The 26,488-nt window shown below is 35.1% G+C and overlaps 1 protein-coding gene across 3 annotated transcripts in view; it reads left to right on the forward strand.

Moving 5' to 3' along the window:
• The window catches only part of ralyl (RALY RNA binding protein like), a 285,060-nt gene that overhangs the window by 232,996 nt on the left and 25,576 nt on the right, over window positions 1-26,488 (forward strand). For 2 of the 3 annotated variants that reach the window (XM_030123064.1, XM_030123065.1), the window contains 4 exons: window positions 1,437-1,512; window positions 2,855-2,902; window positions 5,960-6,141; window positions 16,237-16,353. In XM_030123064.1, the coding sequence (XP_029978924.1) occupies window positions 1,437-1,512; window positions 2,855-2,902; window positions 5,960-6,141; window positions 16,237-16,353 (423 nt within the window). The remainder of the gene's footprint in view (window positions 1-1,436; window positions 1,513-2,854; window positions 2,903-5,959; window positions 6,142-16,236; window positions 16,354-26,488) is intronic. The other variant, XM_030123066.1, reaches the window with a different exon arrangement.

The raw sequence follows: 26,488 nt of genomic DNA on the forward strand, positions 1-26,488 counted from the left end.
CACTGTTAAACACATAAAAACTGTCCCAATTAGTTTGTCCCAATGCATGCTGGGAAACTCCCCCCCATCTGCTTCTCCAACCCATCACAATATTATGGGGTAGATTTTATTAGATTATTTTAAGTAGCAATTAGGAATGTAAAAATATGAAAATTTCATATCATGGTTATTGTGACCAGAATTGTCCCGGTTATCATTATTATTGCGGTATTGTTGAAATTGTGCTCAAAATGTTCAAAAAGTACTTACACACACACTGAAATAATTTAACCAAGTTGTATTTAAAAAAAAAAAAAAAAAAAAAATTAAATAATCGGCACAATGTACCTTCTGTTGCAGAAACATTCAAATATTAACCCTTAGTGGTCTGAGCCTATTTTGTCCGTTTTTCAGTACTTTTGATTTTACCTTTAAATACTATATAAACAAATGATTACTACCCATTATTACCCATGTTTGGGATCTTTTTTTTCAGCACAACTTCATCTATATCATCTTTCTCTTATTTTTTTCAATTTAATCTACTATATCAACACAAAAGGCCAGAAAACACACAAAATATATAAAATCCGATTTGAAAAATGTGTATAATTTATTGCATAAATAACACAAAGATGCTTAACAAACCTTTTCAAAGACTTTAAAAGTGAATATTGGTTCCAAATATTAGGTATAGAAAATCAAAATTGTAATAAATTAAAACTATACTCAAATATTTGACATAAAAACAGATCTTTACATAGGGTTTTTTTCCCCTAACAGTGCGGTAATCAAACACGGTTATTATGATAATTGGAATTTAAACGGTAATACTAACCGTTGGCAATTTTACCGCGGTTTATCGTTATACTGGTAACACTGGTCTACAAGGAAAATGCTTCCAGAATAAAAGTAATGAAATTTTACCACATGAGAGTCACTGATAAAGAAGAATCAAGTCAAAAATGCTGGTTGGCTGAACTTTCCAAGATACAGCCTTGGGTCAAAATGTGAAATTCAAGAATTAACGAGAGAATGGGTTTGACTCAAAAGGTATATTTGTCTCTATTTAGTGGAAGATTTTTAAAACTATTATATAAATGTACATAAACCAATAAATATGTGTAATAACACTTAATCATATACCTTGAAAACATCAGCAAACCGGCACTTTTGTAATTTATTTTCCAATTAATCTTATTAAAATACGTAACATTTAGCACATTTAATCTCTGAAACAAATCATTTCTAAAAAAATTGTAGACCAGTGTAATCGTTACATCCCTAGTAGCAATTGTTACTGTTAACAGATAGGTAGAATTTAACCAGTTCTAAGAGATTTCACTGGCTAAATATTCCTGTTGATTAAAATGGAGCTGATTTCCATAGTTTGTATTTACCGACCCCCAAAACCCTTTTTTCCAGTGCACTGATGATATTTCTGTGTGTGTTTTCAGACATAAACATGGCGGGCGAGCCTAAGCCGTACAGGCCTAAAGCCGGCTCCAAACGACCGCTCTCAGCTGTTTACAGGTAAGACTGGCCCACTTTACACCAGCTCATCCACTTCATGAGGTGCATCCTATCATACATATTAACGCATATTTCAGCGCTGAAGTAAACGCTGAGAAATGTTACGAACACAGAGCTTCCTGTTCTGTTTTGAAAGTTTTTTTTTTTTTTTAAAGGTTTTTAAAATTTAAACCTTGAATGTCTAATTGGGTTTTTCAGGCTCTCCACATTTCCCAGCCTTGACTTGAATCAGTTTGGCACAGGCCTGTAAAGCTCAAAGGAGATGCTGTTGTATAAGCTTCATTAAGCATGACCCTGATTTGCTGCTCCGTACACATCTCCTGGTCACAAACAGATCAAAGCGCTGCTTGTTTACTGCAGTCTAATGTGACAGAGGCCCAGACATGTTTTTCCCATTCACACAACGCTAAGCTGTGATACTCTGTCCATTGCAAAGTTCATATCCACACCGATGCACAATGCACTCTTCTCTGAGTTGTCGGTTTGTTGCATTTACATGTCTTATTTTACTAATTTATTAGCTTGTGCATTGTGTTAATATAAAGCCTCATTTGCATTTTATAGCTGCAGCTGAAGACAGCCAGGATGTAATATGGTAATTACCACACAGGAACAGGAGAGACAAAAACCAACACAACAGTACTCCAAATTGAAATAGTAATACATTAATCCTAATTAAAATTCCTGGGAGAATCGCAGCGTTTCATACAGCTCCTTCTATTCTCCTTTATTTTATTTCTCTCTCTGAATTCCAAATTAGTTGCCTTCCTGAGCATGTACTTAACATTGATTTTCTTCTCCAGGGTGAAAAAGATTTTTATTTTATTTTTTACATTCTTTGACTCTACTTCCCCTGTGAAACTTTTCTCCCTCTCCCTCCCTAGTAGATCTGTGGTCTTTGCATGCCAGCGAAGCTTACGCTCGCTGCTTAACCTGGACTGAGGTGTAGCCATAAGCTAAAGGAGTCAAAACAGCCTGAGTTTGATCTACTTTTTTTTTTTAACAGCTTTATTTATCATTTTTCCATAACAACAGTGATATCATTGAGGCATTTCTTATAAAATTTGTGAACCTGCCCCCCCCCCCCCCCCCCCCCCCCCCGCCCCATCCAGGTGGCATCCCCACAAATACATCCACAAAAACACACACCTATCAAATGGGCAAACAGAACACCAAAAGAAAAAATAAGAAATATACAAAATATACAAAAGTACAAAAAAAAAAAAAAAAAAACAGACTCAAACCAATCTTCATCTGCTTAGTTTTGACTAATTCAAAATGGCTCCTCTTAATTCAACCCATTCTTTTTCTTTATCTCTTCCTCTCTGTCTTTTTCTCATAGCGGTTACGAATTTGATTATGAGTACTACAGGGATGATTTCTACAGCAGGTATGTATCATTCACTTTTGTTATTAAATTTGGGATTTAACAAGGAAATAACAGGAACTCCCTAGAGATTTTGACTTCTAATTAAGGGCCTGATTTACTAAAAGTTTGCATGCAAAAAAATGTGTGCAAACTTGACTGCGCATGCAAAAACACATTGAAGCTTATCTACTAACAGGACTCATTGAGGGCTGCGTCTCTCAAATGGGCGGACTAGCTCGCGCAACCTATTTAGTGTGTTTGCCTTGATGAGTATGCAATGTGGGAGTTTCTGCCAATGCGTAAAGTTACTGGGAGGAGTAGATGCAAATATTTATTTAGTGCGCAAAATGTGATTTGCCAAACTTGAAACTGATTGCAGTGGCTGATTTTGCGTCTATATTTAGCACAGGGGTGTCAAAGTCATTTTGGTTCAGGGGCCATATTTAGTCCAGTTTGATCTCAAGCGTGCCAGACCAGTAAAATAATGACTTACTAATCTATAAATAATGACAAATCCAAGTTTTTCTTTTTGTTTTAGTACAAAAAAAAAAAAAAAATTATGAAAATATTTTCATTTTACAAAAAAGATGTGAATAACCTGAAAAAACAGACATTTCTTTTGAAAAATTAGTGCAATTTTAACAATATTATGCCTCGACTTATTATTTGTACATGTACATTTACACACAGTGTTCCATAAACATTTGGTAACAGGCAGAATATTGTTAAAATTTTGGAGTTTGGAACTAAAATAAGAACAGTTTCTACAATATTCCATCTCTTATTATTATTAACACAACTCCAGATCACAGTGGATCCATAAATGCACAAAACATTTAGTAACAGGCAGAATATTGTTAAAATTGCACATTTCGGGTTGTTTGCCTTTGTTTTATTTATGTCTTTATTTGCATTTTATTGTGAAAGAATAGTTTTGTAAATATAAATATTTTCACAGTCTAATCTTATTTTTTTCACTTAAATATTTTCCACATCATTTTTCCCAAAGAAAATTTGTCGTTGTTGGTTATTGTGTTGTTATTTTTACTGTAGATCACATTGGTCTGTATGTGGAACCTGAACCAAAAGGATTTGGACAACCTTGACTGTTCAGGTTAATTTTTGCACTTTCATCTCGAGGGCCAGAATGGAACCGTTGGCGGGCCAGATTTGGCCCCCGGGCCGCATGTTTGACACCTGTGATTTAGCACGTCTGAAAGGCAGGTTTTAACTGGCACAGCTTCCCGTAAAACTGCAGTTGTAGTTGCAGGCCCAACCAGAGAACCAATCTTTTCTGCTCGCATCAATATTTTTGGAATGATGGAAGGAAAAATATAGATGTGTGGTCTCCTCAGTAATGCCATTTTAGAACTTCTAGATGAACTAAAGCACAGATGTCAAACATGCGGCCCGGGGGCCAAAACCGGCCCGCCAAAGGTTCCAATCTGGCCCACGAGATGAATTTACAAAGTGCAAAATGTAAAAATGACCCTGAAGATATTAACAGTCAAGGGCATCAAACTCAAAATAATAGCATAATAACCTAGAAATAATGACTCCAAACTTTCTTCTCGGTTTAATGTGAGAAAAATATGATATTATGCCTCTAAATAATGGCAACGCCAATTTTTTTCTCTTTGATTTATTGCAAAGAACATTAAATTCTGATATCCTTTAATAATAAAATGTCCATAACCTGAACAAATATGAACAACCTGGAATGTCTAAAGAAAAATAAGTGGAATTTTAACAATATTCTGCCTGTTTTGTGCCTTGGTAGATCTGATCTGTAATGCACATGTAGAAATCATAAGTTGAGGCATAATATTGAAAAAAAAAAATATTATTATTATTATTATTATTATTATTATTATTATTATTATTATTGGGGTTTTTTTCTCAGAAATTTCATTTTTTCCCCAGTTATTCACATCTTTTTTGTTTTGGATAGAAATAGTTTCATCATCTAATGTTATTTTTTGCACTAAAAAAATTGGAGTTGTCATTATTTAGAGGTTATTGTGCTATTATTTGATTGGTCCGGCCCATTGGAGATCAAATTGGGCTAAATATGACCCCTGAACCAAAATGAGTTTGACATCTATGAACTAAAGGATGATTTGGGGCCAGTCACAAGGAGGAGTCATGCAATACCTTCCATGACTAAACTCCTCACAATGTTACATTACATCTGGATCATTATAGCACACTGTTGCCATTAGTGCTGGCATATCCCAGAGCAGTTCTTCCAGCTTACTGTCTCCATGACCACCAGTAGCTAACGCAAAATCCTCATTTAAATAAGGTGGTCTCCAAGACTTTGCACCTTTTGTCATTTGTGCAAGCCATCTTAGTTGATCACCCATGACATGCAATAGCAATAGCACATGCATTTTTTAGTGCGAGCAAGCACATTTGCTGCACCCTTTATTTGCGATCTTAGTAAATCAGGCCCTCCTCGTCAAATGTAATTCTAGAAACGTCCCACGGAGGCAGTTTGAAGAAGTTATTTCTCAGAAATCGACTTGTCAGAATGGAAGAACAGATCGAGCGCACAAACTTGAACACGCTAATGAAAGACCACTTGTTTTCCCCTCTCATTTCTCCACCAGTGATCACAGTGCTTATCTGGTGAGACATTTCCTAAATGTCAAACTCGCTGAGAGCCGTGACAGACGTACACTGTCACCAACAACAGTCAAAGCTGACACCTTCATTTGACATTTAGCACCCACTTCCTTTGCATCCTCTTTGCTTTTCAATGATACGTGAGGGGATTATTCACACGTTTGTGACAGTTTCACAGGAGAGGTGGGGTAGATTTGGACTGCTACATCCGACTTTTGTTTTATGAGTGCAGTTTGAGGGATAGAACCCAAAGGAAATCCATTGAAAAATCTATCTTGAAATACAATACTGGGAACAGATAATGGGCTTTAGAAAGAGGCGATGGTGAACTAAGCAGAAAACCCTTTTAGCTTGAGCAGATGGCTCAATGCTATAGGCTCTATCTAAAAAAGACCCAGATAGGAAAAGTGAAGTGTAATATGGTAAGTTTTTCTTTTTTTTTTTCTCAAGGCTCTTCGACTACCACGGGCGAGTGGCCCCCCCCCCCAGAGCCGTGATCCCTCTCAAACGCTCCAGGGTGCTCGCCCCCTCCTCCCGCCGTGGGAAGACCTCCTTCCCCATCAAAACATCCTCCTCTTCTTCCTCCTCATCCTCCAGACCTCCCACATCATCCTCCTCCTCTGGGCTCAAACGTACGTACAACTGGGGTGTTTTACTTGTCTTGTGTTTCAGTCCGATTTCATTCTAATTTCTTGTTTTTATTTTTCTAAAGAATACCGCCTAATTACACTAATAGCGCTCCATCCTTTTCAAGACTAAAGACTTAATGCAAATCATAAAACTGTGGCTTCTGAGAGACGAAGCACTGCTATGGTTCAGCCGTGCTACTTATGTCACACCAGTATAAAAAGCTATTTAATTCACTCCAGCAGCTTAGAACAAGCCACACTGCAATGTAGAGCAAAACACAAACACAAACATAATCTGAGCTTTCTGAGCAGAGCGCATTCAACAAACGGTGCTATTCCTGTCACCCAGAATCCATCTGGATCTCATTTGGTCTCGTGATTAAGTGGTGATGCATTATCGCGGCCTAAATGTAATTAAAGTGAGATTGGGGCCATCTCTGTGGAACTGTGGTCAGCCGTGTTTCCCTAAATGTTAGTCTCCCCTCGTAGCCTGTGTAATTGGGTACAGTGTTTGTTTCATTGTTGCCTGTCTGGGCTGGTGTTATCAGCACCAGCAGCTTGGTGAGGTCTGTCAGGAGGACCCAGTTGCAGTCGGTATTATAGAGAGTGAAAAAAAAAAAAAAAGCCCATCTCCCATCCTCTTTTTGGACAGAGTCAATGAATTCTCTGTTCTAAGCAGTGCTGCTGTATGTGTAGGAGACTAATTTGCCCCTGCCAGTACCATGAAAAATCACTGTTTGTATTGACTTTGGCCTAGATAGATTGGACAGCAAAATAAGGTTAGCTTGTCCAAACAACAGGGTGGGCAGTTGGAGCCAATTGGACAATAGAAGTAATAATTCACTTGAGGGGAAGGGGGAAAAAAATGAGCCACCAGAGTGATTATGACGATGGATAGATGTGTGATTATCAGATTAAACCCATTTTAAGACGAGATCTGATTTTGGTCTATTAAAGAAGGAAAGTTCATTGTTTTCCACCGTACTTTTTTGTTGACTGTAAGTTATGTAGCATAAAATGTATTTAACCCTTTCATGCATAGTGGTCACTCCAGTGGACAGCTATTCAAAGTTGTTCTCTCGTATATTCATGGATTTTGTTGTTTTACTTGCATATCAAACACAGTGGACGCTTATGCATCATCCCATACAATGCAATTCATATCATTACTGTTCTTGATCAACCTGATCTGCAGTAACATATTTGAGTGTAAATCTGATTCTGTAGGGTTTCTGTAATTGGCTTAGAGTCTGGTTTTGACCAACTCTACATATAAAGTGTCATGAGATAACTTTTTTGTTGTGATCTGGCGCTATATAAATAAAATTTGATTGATTGAGTGATTTGATTGGTTTTCCCCTGTAAGTCGCTTTGGTAAAAAGCGTCTGCCAAATGCATAAACACATAAAATCACTTGCTAATGGTTATTAGACTGTAATTAACAGGTTTTTTTTTTTTACTTTTTGTATATCTAAGTAATAACTAGAGACCCAGGAAAGGAAAAGTTTTGGCTTTTTTACATTTAACAATTGTCTTGATTGGAAACAGCATGATGCAACAGTTTTTAGCTTACCGGCTGACAGGCTGTAAGCTATTGTTGTCATGCGGCATCCATCGGCGTCGTCTGTCGTCATCTGTCATCGTCTGTCATCGTCGTCTGTCGTTGTCGTCTGTCGTCCATTGTCTGTTACAAAAATTTCAATCGTCTTCTTCTCCGAAACTACAATTCCGATTGACTTCAAACTTGGAATACAGCTTCTTTATGATGATGTCAACAAAAGATAGTGAAATTATTTGGATCCGGATCTGATTCTGGATTTGGTGCAACTTTGAAAAATTTCCCCATTATAAGAGATAGGAAGTGGATCAATGCAATAACTCAGTAAATATAAATGATATCAAGTTGAAATTTCTACAGTACAGCCTTGATGGGGAGATGACCAAAACATAATGGCCGCATGCTGATCAGGATCTTCTTCTGGATCCGGGAACGTAAGGAAATTTTAACTTGGGCTCTTATGGGGAAAAAATTTCAATCGTCTTCTTCTCCAAAACTCCAGTTCTGATTGACTTCAAACTTGGTATACAGCTTCTGTATGATGATGTCAACACAAGGTATTGAAATTATTTTGATCCAGATCTGATTCTGGATTTGGTGCCACTTTGAAAAATGTTCCCATTATAACAGATAGGAAGTGGATTGATCCAATAAATCAGTAAGAATCAATGATATCAAGTGTGAATTTGAATTTTTTACAGATCTGATTGGAATATGACCAAAACATGGGCTTTTTCTGTAATACAATAAATACACATAACTGGGTGATAATAAATGGCATCTGGATATATTTCCCAAAGCTTTTAATTTGGCCGGTAAGCTACAGGGCCATTGGTCCTATTTTTAAAATTATGGAATGTCCTTTGCAGTGGACAGCATTTTTTTTTTTTTTTTAATAAAGCTGTAAAACTCTTGCCCCCTACAGAGGACAGAAGTTCATTGCTGGTTTTCAGGAGGTTATAGAATGTTAAAATGTGAGAACAGATTAACAGCATTAAAAAAATGTATTTCCTAGTTTTCACACAGTATGTCTTTAAATGCATGGTGTCCAGCTGACTGGACATTTTTGTAAACTCATGAAAAATAGGTTCATAAAAATAAACAAAAATCAATCATATTGCTTTTTTCATGCCTAAAGAGGAATAAAAACACTCAGGAAAAAAAAAAACTTGATTAAGGTTCTCATAATTCATGCATGAAAGGGTTAATTTAGTATTTTCTGTGCTATACTGTCATACTCATATGGTGAATATTTTACTGCTGTTAAATTATCCATGTGGGGAAATAACAATGTCTTAAAACTGAAGCCAATGTGGTGGAATCTTTAACTTTATTTGAACCTCTAATAAGTATGCACATGGACCTTTTTGCAAAAAATTCTCTTCTAACAAGATTTTAAGGTGAAAAGAAGGATTGATCTGTCTTGTTTTGACAGTTGTAGTTGACTTTTAGAGCTTGTGTTTATCAAATAAAAGATTTTTTTCTCGTGACAAATCACTTGAGTGTAGTTGTGGTTAAAATGTTACATGAACCAAAGGAATTTATCCCACAAATGTTCCATGAAGTTTACAGCAATTTAATCAACAACCTGAAATTTCTTAAGAATAATAAATGCAATTTAACAATATTATAGCTCACTTTATCATTTACACATGTGCATTACAACTTATAGATCACAGTGGATCTACAAATACACACAACATTTGGTAACAGGCAGAATATTGATCAAATTACACTTAGTTCTCTTTAGACATTTCCGGTTTTTCATATTTGTTCAGGTTATTCACATTATTGGTAAAAGGATAGTTTATAAATGTAAACATTTTTATGTAATTGTACTTTTTTACACTAAAGTAAGAGAAATATTTGTAGTTGTCTGTATTTATAGGTTATTATGTTATTCTTTTACTAGTATCACTTGATATCATATTGGTCTATATGTGGAACCAGAAATAAAACAATTGTTAATATCTTCAGTGTAATTTTTGTATTTCACAAATTCATCCCACGGGCTGGATTGGACCCTTTGGTGGGCCTGTGTTGGCCCGTGAGCTGCATGTTTGACACCTGTGATATATTGTAATGAAACAAATCTACATATGCACAGTCCATTCCTCTGTTCCCCATGCGTACCTGTTAGAATGTATGGTACAGAATGATTCATACAGATGTAATGGTGATATATTACTCTATCCAGGTCACTGGTCCATGTGGAGTTATAAACTGGAAGGTACTTTTGTTAATTGTTCCCAATATGTCACCACACTTTGGATGATGACCATTTATTTAACCCATAAAGACCCAGTGCTGCTTTTGTGGCAGTTCCCAAATGATTTTTTCTCTGTATTTAACATTTTGTAAGTAATTTAACAGCATTTATTATAAAATAATCTTTTGGATTTGGGATTTTTCCAGTGAAAATCAGGTATTTTCCTATATTTCTTTTACTGATCATGTAGCTGTTCATAAAAGCTCAGATTAAAGTTATGGTTATTATACCAAAAACAGAGAAATTTGAAGAAAATGTGACTTTTTCAGTAAAATCTATCATTAACTGAACATAAAACAAGTGTCTCCATCCACTGTCATTGATCCAACTCCATGGGTTTTACTGGTGAATCAATCTTATTGAAGATGTGTGTTTCCACATTCACTACAGAGCCTCTGAATGCCCAAATGGGTCATATCTAACGACCATGAAAAGACAACAAACTGTGTTTTACTCCAATTATTTACATAGATTGATAGGATTAGTGGATCAACAGATATTAAACAGTTTAGATCAATAGATAATTTTGGTCAGTGGGGGATGATTTTACGTCTTTAGGGGTTAAGAGGCCTTTTTAACTCACCGGCTGATATACTATGAGCTACTGTGAAACTGCTGTGTCTGTCTTTGTCATCTTGCGTCAAGCTCAAGGTCACCAATGTCTACATTTCAGCACTCTTCTTCTCTGAAACTGCAGGTTGGATTCATTTCAAATTTCATTTTTAGCTTCCTTTGGACAATGTCTACAAAGTTTGTTCACAGTTTTGAATAAATTTAGATTTTTGACAAATTTTTGAAGGATTAAAAATGTGATTTTACTGATAATGGGCCATATTTTGATGGCTTAGGGAAATGGAAACAGTTACAGATATCAGTATAGTTACCAGTGGCAATTTCTCATAGACTGCAAGGGAAGCTCGGCTTCCCCTAAAATTATGAAAATTAAATGGTTAAATATGTACGGTTGTGTTGACATTTCATTGACTACAAATGTGTTAGAACACGTTCATCTCACAGACGAGTTCATTCAGAATCAGCTTTATCACAAATCAGTGGACTCGATGTTGTTCACTTCTCATACATTCCCGTTGCGCTGTTTTGTCATTCGATCTCTGCTCAGTGCATTTACCCGTAGACGCTCAGTGTCCATGCACTTCAATGGGACTGAGTGGAACAGTTTTTTTCATTGCCTCAAAACTGGACGGCTGTGGGGGACCTCGGCCTGGCTGGACGCCGGGCTTCCACATGCTGATTGGAGGATCAGTCGAAAGGCTGAATCCCGTTTAATTGACAGCTATTTTCAGATCTACTCCTTCACTTGACAGAGTTCAGTTTAATACCATTGCGCATTCTGCTTGTGAAAGCAAGAGAGAAACCACTACGAAATGACTTGTTCATTTCTTGCACTGTAAATAAAACACACTCATTGTACTTCCTTGTCTCAATTTAACATAATTTCAGCGTTTTCTTGTTTACTTGGTACGATAAGGTCACTGACCATTTTCTTAAAAAGGAACGGAGGGCTGAATTTGTGTTTGAATAACTTGACCATTTTTTTATGTAAGTCGACAGTGAGCTTCCCCTGTCTGAAAGATGAGCAGCCGCCACTGATAGTTTCTATTGAGCACTGATAGGAAGTTATATATGGACTTTCATTTCATTAGCTGAGTTCTCCTCCTGTGAAAGTACCAACCACTTCTATTGGCAGATTCATTAATTTCTTGCATCAAGACCACAGGACTCTAACAGAACAGAACCTGACAACCTCACATATTCAACTTATTATTGATTTTTGATAGAACATGCTGGTGAGATACAGAGACATTGGTCTTATTTATTTATTTCTTTTTTTAAACGTTAAGTGTTAAAAATACTACATTGTACACTGGTGTATGGAGAATAGTAAAACAGGGACAGAAGTATGACATTACTTCATAATACTGAAAAATAAGTCCCAAGATTCCTCCTAAATTCAGCACTTCCTCACAGTCTGATTTACTTCATCATCGACAGCTCCAAAACTCTTTGTCCGGTTTAATCTTCATAGACCAGTGATTCAAGAGATCTTCACTATCCCCAAGATACAGTTTCTATGTTTCATCATAGACCTCTAAAATTAGCTCCATTACTCATTCCCTAAATCTTTCTTAATGCTTATTAAATAACAATGGCGTTTCTTTCTCCTCTCCTTTTCCCTAAGCCCCGGCTATCGAAAGATGCTGCGCTGATGAGGCGATGTAGGATTAGGATGTGTATGTTTTCTCTCCGCTGCTTATGTGACTGATAACACAAAAAGGGAAAAAAAAAAAAAAGGCCCGAAGGCGCCGATAAATTAGAAACCGTTCCGCAGTTTCTTATCATCAAAAGGACAACTAGTAAGCTGCCCAGAGCGAGCTCAGATAATGCCGGAATAGGAACGGCGAGTGTTTATGTGGGCGCACGCGTGCATTCAAGGATGTTAGTCTACACACACGGATGCAGGTGATACTAAGCAGATACTCTTAAGTCTGCACCTCCATCTCCATCACACATATCCATGGTTCTTTTTTTTTTTCTTCTGTAGAAAGGTCAATTTTTCTGCTCCGTTGTAGCTTTAGGGTAGATGGCCGCTTCAAAAAACATGAGATTCCCCCTTGTGATTTCCACGCACATACAATTCTATCTATCCTATGAATTGCTTCGGCGCAGCGTTCTACATCCCTTTAGCATTTTTTTTTTTCCATACGCACATGAATCACTCTGCTCTGTTTAATGTTTTGATTTTACCTGGGCAATGCACTCATTTGTTTCACGTTTTCAAGATGAATTCTACTGAAAGATTAAAATGTCCTTCTGGGAAATCTAGTGTACAACAAGCTACTCTGTCTGAAAATGTTATCATGCACTGACATCTTCTGTAACCATAGCTCTTTATGTTTTATGCACCAGTTTTGCTTATACATAGTATCTGGCAGACACAGGAGGTGCTTTGCATTGTGATTTGGCGTGGGTGTAAATATACATCAAAGAAACTAACTTAAAGACCTGCAGACAGGATACCAGACGAGAAATGTTTTGATTCAGTGCATGTCTCCTGCCTCTGATTTTCCAGCTGAAGCTTTACAGGAACTCGTGGGTTTGTTTACCGAGCGCTCATCCATCCTCTTTGGAGCGCTGACAGAATCTGATAGGTGTCAAAGAGAATTTTATGTTTTCCTCTCAACTTGTGGTGTCTGTTTTCCCCCCTCTCCTCAAAACGATGACACATTTCAGCAGCTGAGGGTTAAGGAATAAGATTATCTTATTACTTTGTGGTCTAAATTCTTTAATCTGCTCAGTTCAAGCTGCTGTGGAATACACCCTCATTGCAGCAGCCATGAGACGGGCTAGATTGAATTAATGGTGACATCCTTCAGATATGATATTATATATGTGTTGTTTTTTTTTTAAAATTTCCAGCAGATGTTATTTGCATATGACAAATCAGCGCTGAGACACAAACTTTGACATGATACAGTTACGCTTCGTTTACCCAAAGCTCACATATGTATTATAGAGCAGGGGGAGTTTAAGACCCAAAGCAAAGCAGGAAAAGGACAGAAATTATTCATGAGACAGTAAACAGAAGCTGTAGGAGGGCACATTTTAGCCCCTGTTTCTCATGCAGTGCTGTTACTGAGGCAATGATCATGAAGACTTGCAGTAAGTGTATGGAATGTACAAATACAATCCACAAGCATTAATCTGTGTCTGTTTTTTGTTGATTTTTTTGTTTAAATCCTTTTTGGTATGCCAGACAGAAGTATCCGTTTCATTTTTGTCTGCACTGCTGTATGAGACAAAACATTTAAAATAAAATTATGTTGCAATACCGTTTATGAATCAGAGTATAAAACTAAAGAGCGATGGAGGGAAGTGAACAAATGAGATGCTGACTTGAACATTTCTCTCACTTACAGATCTGAAGTCAGATGAGATGAAAATTTATAGAGACTCGTTGTTTTTTTCTCTTCTATGATTTGCAGAAATTCCATAAAGAGCTGGATTTACGGCTTGAAATTCAGACAAGTTGTTAATGGGTCGTTTTACAGGTCTTCTAAGGCCTTGATAATGTTTCCTTGTTATACATCCTCTTGTAAAAACCATTTACTACATCATTTATTACCAATTACAGAGAAACCACAGGCAGTACCAAGGTAGTTAAAGTTAAAAAAAAAAATAAAAAAAAGCTAGTTCTTCAGAACATATAATGTTCAGATGACACATTGAAAGCTCTCCTCTTCATATGTATAGTTATAGGACCAAACATTACATACCATTTTTTTTTAGTGTTATGCAGAATTCTGAATTGTATGTATTTTATTTTTTCATCAACATGAACTTAACAGTAACTCTTTAAAAGATAGTTCACTAAAACTATCTGCTGTGTGCAGTATCAGCAAAAAACAATAGTTAAAAAGGCAGCAATATCACAGGTAGATAGATAGATAGATAGATAGATAGATAGATAGATAGATAGATAGATAGATAGATAGATAGATAGATAGATAGATAGATAGATAGATAGATAGATAGATAGATAGATAGATAGATAGATGGATGGATGGATGGATGGATGGATGGATGGATGGGTGGGTGGGTGGGTGGATGGATGGATGGATGGATGGATGGATGGACGGACGGACGGACGGACGGATGTACTTTATTTATCCCAAACTGGGAAAATAACATTTCATGCACAAAACCAAATCAGCATATAAAGACAATATGCAGAGGAAAATAAAAAAAAAAAAAAAAACAAAGTACTTAATGAATGGAAGATTAAAGCATTGAAATTATAACTGGGAGAAATCAAAAGGATGATTATAAAGTAAAAGTATAGAAGCCCAGAATTACAGAGCAATAAGACTTCAATCACATGACAAAGGAAGTGTTTTCTGTTTTTCTACTTACTTTACTTTGTACTTTTCTCTGAAGCAGTCATGAGTTCGACATTTGTGGATTTGACAGAAATTTAGCATAATTGACATTGGATAGATAGATAGATAGATAGATAGATAGATAGATAGATAGATAGATAGATAGATAGATAGATAGATAGATAGATAGATAGATAGATAGATAGATAGATAGATAGATAGATAGATAGATAGATAGATAGATAGATAGATAGATAACAAAAACACAACAATGGTTATGCAATCAAGTACTAACTCGTCTTCAACAAACACAAAAAAAAACAAATCAATACACAAAAAACAAATCAACAAACAAAAAAAACAAATTAAGGAACTCAAAAAAAAATTAAAAAGCAACAAACACACACACACACACAAAAAATAACAAACACAAAAAACCCCAAATCAACACAAAAAACAAATTAACGAACACAAAAAACCCCAAATCAACAAACACACAAAAACAAATCAACACAAAAAACAAATTAACGAACAAAAAAAACCCCAATCAACAAACACACAAAAACAAATCAACAAACATAAAAAACCCAAATCAATGCAAAAAAACAAAGTGATGAACACAAAAAACCCAACAAATCAACAAACACAAAAAAAACCCTAATCAAACACAAAATAAACAAATCAACAAACACAAAAAACTAATCAACAGATATATAGATAGATAGATAGATAGATAGATAGATAGATAGATAGATAGATAGATAGATAGATAGATAGATAGATAGATAGATAGATAGATAGATAGATAGATAGATAGATAGATAGATAGATAGATAGATAGATAGATAGATAGATAGATATTGGACTTGAATTGATGATGTGAAGTTATTTATGAGGACTCATTCTATAAGGTGTCTCAGGAGTCTTTAACCTGAACATTTTAGGAAGAATTTTCCATTTAGGATCCATTTCACTTGTACTTAGTCAAGCAGATAATAGCAGGTAAAATCCCAGTGCTTTATAAACATGTCTGGCAGCTTAAAGATACCACACAGATATTGGCACTATTGAGTCAAACTTATGCAGTGCTGCACAGCATGGTGGGCGTAAGCCATGCACTAATCTTCAAATTGAAAACAGCAGGTCCATATTTTCAGCTGGATAACTTTGCAGTCGGCCAAATTGAGATGCAAGTGAAGTGTGACTGGGAGCGATGAGATGATATCCAACTAAAAACTAAAGACTATTACCAGATGACAGCTTGCGGCATGTGATAAAATGTATTAAATGGCATGCTTTAAATGAGTGATAACATGAAATTAAGGGGAAGCTGAGCCTAACTTGAACGCGTTCTTGTGTTTTCTGTGCCTCAGCAGTGAAGTCAGACCAGCTCCAGACTATTAAACGGGAGCTCACTCAGATCAAGATGAAGATCGACTCCTTGCTGGGACGCCTGGAGAAGATTGAGAAGCAGCAGAGAGTCGAATCTGGTGAGAAAACACTCGCACACACGGGGACGCAGAGTCTGTGGGGAAAGGGAAGGAAAAGGACACCCACGGCGGAGGGAGGGGAAATTAAGAGCAGAGACCGGCCATAAGTCTTAGTGACACCGTGGGAGATAAGAGAGGCAGAGCGTTCCGTCATAGCGGTAGACAGGTGTCAACGCCACGCTGACTCAGTTTATATTAGAGGTCTTTATAGATGCCCTACACTACGGGACAGTCTCACAACGCAGTTTATGGTGAAGGTCATTCAGGCCTCACGCCACAAAGAGCACGTTGCAATTTTTAACAAGCATGTTTTTATAGGTATGTGCGATCGTTTGGAGGCTTTTCTTTCTTTATTCTGACAGCTGAACAGCAAATAAATCACAATTCGTCTTGATCCTCCTTCAGGCAAAAACTGTTGTGAGGTTTGTAAAAGAGAATAAAAGCTAAACCTGAAACACGGTGAGAAGAAAAAAAAAATCTACAGCTTTTTGTAAAAAGAAGGGCAGCAGTGTGTAGTAGTTTGAAGCATAAAGACAAAAAAAGAAGAAAAAAAAACTCACTGAAGTGCCGTTTTATTCTTTATTGTAGAGTGATATCGTTTCCAAGGATGAGAATTACCACTATTATTACATCTGCTCATAGGGGCAGTTCTTTATCTGTTTCCTTACAGAATCCACATCAGTCCAGATCAAAAAACATGGCTTCTTATTCCTATTATTATCTAGCAGCATACAAGAGAAGAATGAACCTTCACAACTTTACAATTCACCCATCGTTTCGCAATGACCCTCTATCTCATCTTCATTTTCCAGTATTATTGTGTATATCTACATCTCCATCAGTGCACACAACATATTTTGAAAAAGTGCTTTACAGTATACAGTACTGTGCAAATCTTTTAGACCAGCTTTAGCTTTGTTGAATTTGCAGGATTAAAATAAGCATATATATTTTGTTGTCATTCTCTTTTCTTTTTTTTGCAACAAGAAAATACAGACAATATGCAAACAGCTTTAAAAGACACAAAAAACACTTGAAAACAGTGGTACCAGGCACAACAAACCCCACCCCTCACACATATTGAAGCTTATTTTGGCATCGATCCAGCTGATGTCATCATGTCTATGCATGTGCTGATGTCAGCATATCAACTGCCAAGTCTGGAGTAAATTGAAATAAAATTGATGCTTTTATAGACATGTGAAATTTCGCCCATTATAAGTAAATGGGAGAAGAAAAAAGATTTTAAAAATTACAAAAAAATTTAAAGTTTGAGCTACTTTTCCCAAAATGTAATGACATCTATTTTGCATCACTGGCAATCTATAAACCAGTTTGGTGTGAATTTAACCAATAGTTGTGCTGCTACAGACATTTAAAATTAAGCCCATTATAAGTAAGTGGGGGAAAAAAGATTTGCAAAATTCATAAAAAAATTTTTGAACTTTGACCTACTTTTCCCAAAATGTAATCAGATCTAGGTTGGTCTTCTATACAGTACGACCCTGCAAAAACAAAAAGCTAAAGGCTGTACAGTATTATATAATAATTATTATATTAATAAATATTAAATAGAAATAGTATCAGTATATAATTACACAGAAATAAGCACTGTTTTGTATTCTCATAACTAAAAAGTCCAAAAAAGACAAAACAGTGACAACAGGTGGTACCAGGCACAACAAACCCCGCCCCTCCCACATATTGCAGCTTATTTCGGCATTGATCCAGCTGATGTCATCATGTCAATGTGTGTGCTGATGTCAGCATATCAATTGCCAAGTCTGAAGGAAATTGACATAAAATTGACGTTTTATAGACATGTGAAATTTCACCCATTATAACTAAATGGGAGAAGAAAAAAGATTTTAAAAATTCCTAAAAAATTTAAACTTTGACCTACTTTTCCCAAAATGTAATGACATCTTTTTTGCATCACTGCCAATCTATAAACCCAATTTGGTGTGAATTTAACCTATAGTTTTACTGCTACAGACATTTAAAATTAAGCCCATTATAAATAAAGGGGGGAAAAAAGATTTGCAAAATTCATAAAAAAATTTTTGAACTCTGACCTACTTTTTTCCAAAATGTAATCAGATCTAGATTGGTCTTCTATATAGTACAACCCTGCAAAAACAAAAAGCTAAAGGCTGCACAGTATTATATAACAATTATTATATTAATAAATATTAAATAGAAATAGTATCAATATATAATTACACAGAAATAAGAACTGTTTTGTATTCTCATAACTAAAAAGTCCAAAAAAGACAAAACAGTGACAACAGGTGGTGCCAGGCACAACAAACCCCGCCCCTCGCACATATTGGAGCTTATTTCGGCATCGATCCAGCTGATGTCATCATGTCAATGTGTGTGCTAATGTTAGCATATCAATTGCCAAGTCTGAAGGAAATTGACATAAAATTGACGTTTTTATAGACATGTAAAATTTCACTCCTGATAAGTAAATGGGAGAAGAAAAAAGAATTTAAAAATTCCTAAAAAATTTTAACTTTGAACTAATTTTCCCAAAATGTAATGACATCTATTTTGCATCACTGGCAATCTATAAACCCAATTTGGTATGAATTTAACCAATAGTTTTGCTGCTACAGACATTTAAAATTTCGCCCATTATAAATAAATGGGGGAAAAAAGATTTGCAAAATTCATTAAAAAAAATTTTGAACTTTGACCTACTTTTTCCAAAATGTAATCAGATCTAGGTTGGTCTTCTATATAGTACAACCCTGCAAAAACAAAAAGCTAAAGGCTGTACAGTGTTATATAATAATTATTATATTAATAAATATTAAATAGAAATAGTATCAGAAATAAGAACTGTTTTGTATTCTCATAACTAAAAAGTCCAAAAAAGACAAAACAGTGACAACTAGTGGTGCCAGGCACAACAGAGCCCTCCCCTCGCACATATTCCATCTTATTTTGGCATCGATCCAGCTGATGTCATCATGTCTATGTGTGTGCTGATGTCAGCATATCAATTGCCTCTATATATGTGTCAAGTTTGAAGTAAATTAAAACAAAATTGATGTTTTTATAGACATTTGAAATTTCACCCATTATAAATAAATGGGGGGAAATTGTTTTGAAAAATTTATAGAAAATTTGAACTTTGACCTAATGTTCTCAGAATGTAATCAGAACTATTCTGGGTCACTGGCAATCTATAAACCAAATCTGGTATGAATTCAACCAACAGTTTTGCTGCCAGAGTGTTAACAAACCGAACCAAAAACAATATCTCTCCCGTTTGAGGAGTGGGGTAATAAATATGTTCTATGGGTTAAAGTCAGTATTCAGTGGTCTTATCATGGGGTCAGAGGCATCTCATTTACTTATGGATATACAGGACTGTACAAAAGTCTTAAGCCACCTTTAGGTGTGTTGTTTTTGCAGGTTTGAAATGAACATACATGTATTTCTCATTCTCTTTTCTTCACATACAACAAGAAAATACAGCAAATATATGCAGAACCTTAAAAGACACACAAAGAGTGAACAAAATGGGTTCTAAAGGTTAAAGTCACTATGTAGTTTGACCTCTGACCCCATGACAAGAAGCAGCGCAAACAATTACAAACATTTTACATGTGTTGAATAAAACCTGGTATAAAAAAGCAGAAATAATGACATGAATCTCCTTTTGTCGGAACAAAAGTGTGAAGACATGTCAAGTACAAAGGGAGGTCAGACTAAATACTACTTATTTGTTTGGTTTTTTTTACTGCTGAATATACATCACATATATCCAGATTGTATCTTAATACAGAAAGTGAAAAATGCATTTGTGTTGTCATTAGAACTTTATTAAACTAACAAACTTAATGTTGGCCTTGGACTTTTGCGCAGTACTATGTGTTCTATAGACATGTGCATCTTTTCAAAACCATTATCTATCTGACTCATCTCAACACAAACATAACACAGACAAAACAGAAATCCGAATGTTTTATACAAATAGACGTGAATAATCATGCTTTTAGTATGTATATGCTATATGATATAATTGTCTTATAATGTTGAACTCTCAGAAAATCAATGAAAGAACCTAAGATTCCTAATGTGATATATCTAATAAAGTAAAAAAAAAGAAGAAAAAAGAAATATACATGTATGATATAACCCTAATTGTACTTCCCACAGACTGATCATTTGGTTTTCCTCATGTATGTTTGTATTATTGTTTGTTAAAATATCACCTCCTGCTACATTTATATCCAATCTAACACGTTTGTTGATTTCAGTTTAATTAGAAAAGCAAAGAGTAAACGTAGCCGAGATTTAGAATATTTCTTCAGATTGCCGGTTCACACCTCAAAGCACAGAGCAATTACATCTTGCCCTAACTAGCATCCACAGCAAAAGGAGCACATTTAGCAGCAGTTGTAGTCTTTTGTGTTTATACAAGAGAAGCAGAAAGAAAAAAAAAATTGGGGGAAAAAAACAAAAAAAAAAACAGTTTCTTCAGGTTGCAGAAACGTAATCAGCAAGAAAAATATACAGGGTGTCCATAAAGTCTCTTTACAATGTAAGAAATGTATTTCAGAAGCAAGTGAATAAACAAATCTGTGGAAATTATTACAAAATTAACCCTTTCATGCATAGTGGTCACTACAGTGGACAGTTATTCTCCAGCTGTTCTCTTGTATATTCATAGGTTTTGTTGTTTTAGTTCCATATGAGCCAACACAGTGGACACTTATGCAGCATCCCATAATACACTGCAATTCATACCAGTACGATAACGTTGCTGTTCTTGATAAACCTGATCTGCAGTAACATGTTTAAGTGTAAATCAGTTGTTATTTGTTAGACAAAAAGAGTTGTTTTTTGCATATTATATGAAGTAATAACTAGCATTAGAGTATGTTAAAATGTGAGAAAACATCAAATTAGCAGCCTTAAAAATGTTTTTATTTCATTTTACTTTCTGATATTGGGTTTTAAATACATATTTCTTTACTTAAAAAATAAAATGCATGGACATTTTTTTAACTCCTTTTTGCAACTTTTTTTTATGCCTAAGGAGGTATAAAAACACTCCAGAAAAAAAAAAATCTTGACTAAGGTTCTCATAATTCATGCATGAAGGGGTTAAAAGTAGATATTGAAGTTGTTTGCCTCATTTAATCCACCTGTATATGAACTCCATTAGTTGCATGAAGCACATGAAGACAAGGTGCTGGATTTCTTGCCATGTTGGCTGTAGCACAGACTCATCAATGGAGGCAATGACTTCAGTGTATCTTTGTTCGATACACGATATCGTTAACATAACCCCACAGAAGGAAATCCAGCACAGTGATATCTGGTGGAACTGAACCATCCCCTCCAATCCTCTGGTCTGGAAATGTTTGATTTAGGAACCTATCAACATGCAGTCCCTAATGTGGTGAGTTATTCACAAGTGTGTGTATCTGGTTTTGTTTCAATAAACCATGATACACATTGTGCCTTTTCTTGAGGAGTCACCATTTTTTAGGAGTTTATTTAACCTCAACATTGTACCTGAAATACACAAATGCAATATGATTAAAAACTCTGATAACCACTGAGTAAACAGAGCAAATCTGATTAACATATCTCATCAGTTGCTTTTGTAATAATTTTTTTTTCATTGTAAAGAGACTTTATGGACCCCCTGCATTTTGTAATCCCACTGGTGAACTAATAATATGCTTCATTTCAAGTTTCCAATTGGATTCTCATAGATGTTTAGATTTAGGAAATGGCTTTGGATAAAATTAGGAAAAAAAAAATCATTGTTTGGGTTAAATATGAGAAACTTTGCAGACATTTTCTGTATTAAACCTTGATATCATTTCCTGTACATTTACCGAAGTGCTGTCAGAGTCTAAATCCAAGCACGAAAGTCATCTAGCAGTGCAACGGCATATTAGGGCCACATAGGACCAATTAAAACACTTGTCATTATGAGAATAAAGTTGTAATATTTCGAGAATAAAGCCATAATATTATGAGAATATTTGTAGTTTAAAAAAAAACTCATTTAACGAAAATAATGTTGTACTTTTATGAAATTAAAGTCATAATATTTTGAAAAGAAATTTCTAATAGTGTGATTAAAAAGTCATTATTTAGAAATTGTAAGCCGTAAGCATTGTTGATGACAGAGTTTCCAGTTACAGGGAATGCAACAAGAGAAGACTAATGATAATAATAAAGGGTAAATAATTTATTTTCCACTCTACATTAAATTTCCATTAATTTGGTTATGTTTTGCGTTTTTTTTGGGTTTAGTTTCACTTCTGTATGTTTTTGCTTGTTTGTTTGTTTGGTTGTTTGCATTTTTCTTTTTCCTATATTGAACGCTACATAGCTTAATTCGTTATGTAGGACAGGCATTGATATAAATATGCTGCTGCCTTTGCCTTTTCAGTTACTAACCTGTTGGTATTGTTTGCAGTGTTGACAGTGGTTGTATTATGTTATGACTGAATAAAGAATTTCATCATCATGATAATGTGTTGATGGTGGGCGGGGCTTAAAGGCTCAGTATTTCACCATGCGTAAACTCCAAATGAAAGTATAACCTCAAAATGTTCCAAGTTCTCCATTATACGACAAGTGGGTACGACTTTATTCTCGTAAATTATGATGGTTTTTTTTCCACCTGTTTTAAAATTACATCATTATTACCTCCGCCAAGGAGGTTATGTTTTTGCCAGGGTTTGTTTGTTTGTTTGTCTGTCCGTTAGTGTGCAACATAACTCAAAAAGTTAAGGACAGATTTGGATGAAATTTTCAGGGTTTGTTGGAAATGGGATAAGGAAGAAATGATTAAATTTTGGTGGTGATCGGGGGGGGGGGGGGGGGGCACTGATCGTTAGTGTGCAACATAACTCAAAAAGTTATGGACAGATTTGGATGAAATTTTCAGGGTTTGTTGGAAATGGGATAAGGAAGAAATGATTAAATTTTGGTGGTGATCGGGGGGGGGGGGGGGCGCACTGATCAGCCTTGGCGGAGGTCTGCGCTCTCTGAGTGCTTCTAGTTTTCGTAATATTATGGCTTTATTCTCAAAATATGATGATATTATTCTCGTGAAATTATGACTTTTTTTAATTCGACTTTAATTCTCATAAAATTACAGGTTTTATCTCAGTATTTTACAACTTTATTCTTAATTCAAGATTTTTTTGCTTAATTCAAGTAAAAAAAATCTGCCAATAGAACAAGTGAAAATTATCTTGGTAAGATTCCTTGAAATAAGATTTTCAAGATCTATTGCCTAAAAATAAGTTCTTATATCTGACTGAAAAGTTACTGTTTAGGGAATTATGTCTTATTTTAAGTGTAATGAGATATTTTGACTAGAAATGACAAAAATGCTCTTGGTAAGATTTTGATTTTTGCAATGTACAAATATATTCTTTGCCTTTCCAAGTTGTGCATAAAAACAAAACAGAACAAAAAAAATCTCGACATATCACAAAAATGCAAATCTGTGCAATAAAAACATGAATTATAATGTGAGTCTGCATGTTTGGACCAATAAGGAGACTGTTACATTCATTGATTTAATATCAGAATGAGAGGAAATGTCAAGTCAGAAGGGAAACAGTTGTATTATCCAGACCAATGGTTCAGTTCAGGGGGTAAAAACTAAAGCCAGTCTCAGGTTTTTGTCAAAATACCTCCTCTGTTTATCAGTAATATCTGGAAAACAGTTCAACTATAATGATGATTATATAGAAGCAGCTCTTAATATTCACATAACAGTGGTAGGTGAAACTATGCATACAGTCATATTGTCTTTTGAAATTTACAATACATTAGGATGGAAACCCACCTAATTAAATGTTAAGACTAGCTCTCGGCCATTTTCCTTTTATCAAATAAGCTGTCAGAAGGAAGTTGGAGACTCCCAGTCTAAGAATAGAGCGCTGACACATGCGCATCCCAGTGGTGAATAATCAGAGTGTAGAGACAAAACCAGAACAAACCCACACACCAGTATCGCTCCTGAATTAGGATTTATTTCATCAGTGACGTTTCACACAGTGTTGTTGTTCTTCAGACTTACAGTGAAGCCATTTTAGGTATCCAGAATCTCTTGGTGATACAAGTCATGTGATCAATCTCCTTAAAAATATTTACATAATTTATAAAAGACATGTTTCTACAAAACCACAGTGGATTGGAAATGAATCCAGATGTAGTTGAAGTGTGAACTTTGAGCTTTAATTCAAGGGGTTTCATAAATATACTGAATTAACCATTTAGGAAATTTAGGAATTAAAACCATTTTAAAAACATAGACCCTTCATTTTCAAGCTCAGTAGTAACTGGACCTTTGACTGACAGGCAGTTTTATGTGTATGTGTCCCTGGTTGTTCTAACAAAGGAAACAGATTAAAGGTCTGGTGTTGATTCCAAATGTTGAATCTGCATTCAGTGGAATTCTAAATTTGACGTCCCAAGAGATGTCAATGTAAGGAGAGCACCATTCAACTAAGGAAAAAAATAAAGAAATAAAAAGAAATAAGTTACACATATATACATACATACAAATAACTGACACAGAGGTAGCAAAAACTTTAAACTATAGCACCAATATCACAAAATATAGAAGAAAATGATAAGAATCAATATTTAGTGTTAGGCATCATAGATACAGTATTAAATGAGGAAACACCATCTAATATGTCATATAATAAAACAGAATTATTAATATAATTAATATTATAAGATAATAATAAGTTGTACTAAAAATATATAAATAATATAATTTACTTATCTCAAGGCCTGATGAGGAAAGTTATGACTTTTTTCTTTTTTTGTGTGTATTATTGTTTTTTGCTTCCTTGAATTTTCATTTCTACATTATGTTTTCCAAAGAGGTCAATTAGTAGCAGTCAGGAAGCTTGTACCATTTCCATATTCAAAATAAATCCCTTAAAAAAAGTGATAAGTACTGGCAGGTAAAGGAATCTGGAAAGTGCTATTGATGGCCTTATGAAGCTGGAAATCAAGACATTTAAATCCCTTAACGTCTGAATTTATGTTTAACTATATTAAAAAGAAATTGTTTTTTTCTTTCAAGCTAATGCTAAATTAAGTGGAGATTATTAATTTGAGGTTACCACATTATACAGATCAAAATGTTGGTATGATGCAAATTTTCGACAACAAGCATAATGGTCTATAGTAATGAAAAATTAATAAAACAGATTTCCAGGAGATGGTTTTATTTATGCTACAAAATTATTTTAAGTGTCCTGATGAGATACGCATACGTAAGCCCGAACCGGCATTGGGGGAATTCATACGCTGTCTCAGCTGATTCCATAACAAAAATGGTTTGATGCAAATTTGCAACAGTAGACGTTAAGGGGTTAACGCATGTATTCTCAAAAAGCAGTAAACAAATATATGACTAAAAAAACTAAAACCTCATCATACAGGTCAGAGTAAAATTCATAAGGTCATGGAAATGGTTTAATGTCGAAGTCCTCAAAGAAAAGCACAAGTGAAACAAGTGGTGCCAGGCACAACAAACCCCGCCCCTCGCACGTATTGTAGCTTATTTTGGCATCAATCCAGCTGATGTCATCATGTCTATGTGTGTGGTGACGTCAGCATATCAATTGCCTCTATATATGTGCCAAGTTTGAAGTAAATTGAAATAAAATTGATGTTTTTATAGACACTTGAAATTTCGCCCATTATAAGTAAAATGGGAGAATTTGTTTTTTTTTAATTCATAAAAAAAAAAAAAAGAAGTTTGATCTACTCTTCCCAAAATGTAATCAGATCAATTCTGCATCACTGGCAATCTATAAACCAAATTTGATATGAATTCAACCAATAGTTTTGCTGTTAGAGTGTTAACAAACAAACAAACGAACACACCAAACCAAATACAATACCTCTTGCCTCCCCTTTTTGGGGGTGGGGTAGTACACTTTAATATGGGAGCTATACTGGTGTGCAGATCTTTTCTTGTTTTATAATGTTAGACCAACAATCTTCACCATTCAATTGCTGCCTTACAGCAATATTTTGGGGTCGGGACCCCACATGGGGTCACCTGGAATTCAAATGGGGTCACCTGCAATTTCTAGTAATTGATAAAAAAAAA

The sequence above is a fragment of the Sphaeramia orbicularis genome, chromosome 20, assembly GCF_902148855.1.
Source record: "Sphaeramia orbicularis chromosome 20, fSphaOr1.1, whole genome shotgun sequence".
Classification (NCBI taxonomy): Eukaryota; Metazoa; Chordata; class Actinopteri; order Kurtiformes; family Apogonidae; genus Sphaeramia; species Sphaeramia orbicularis.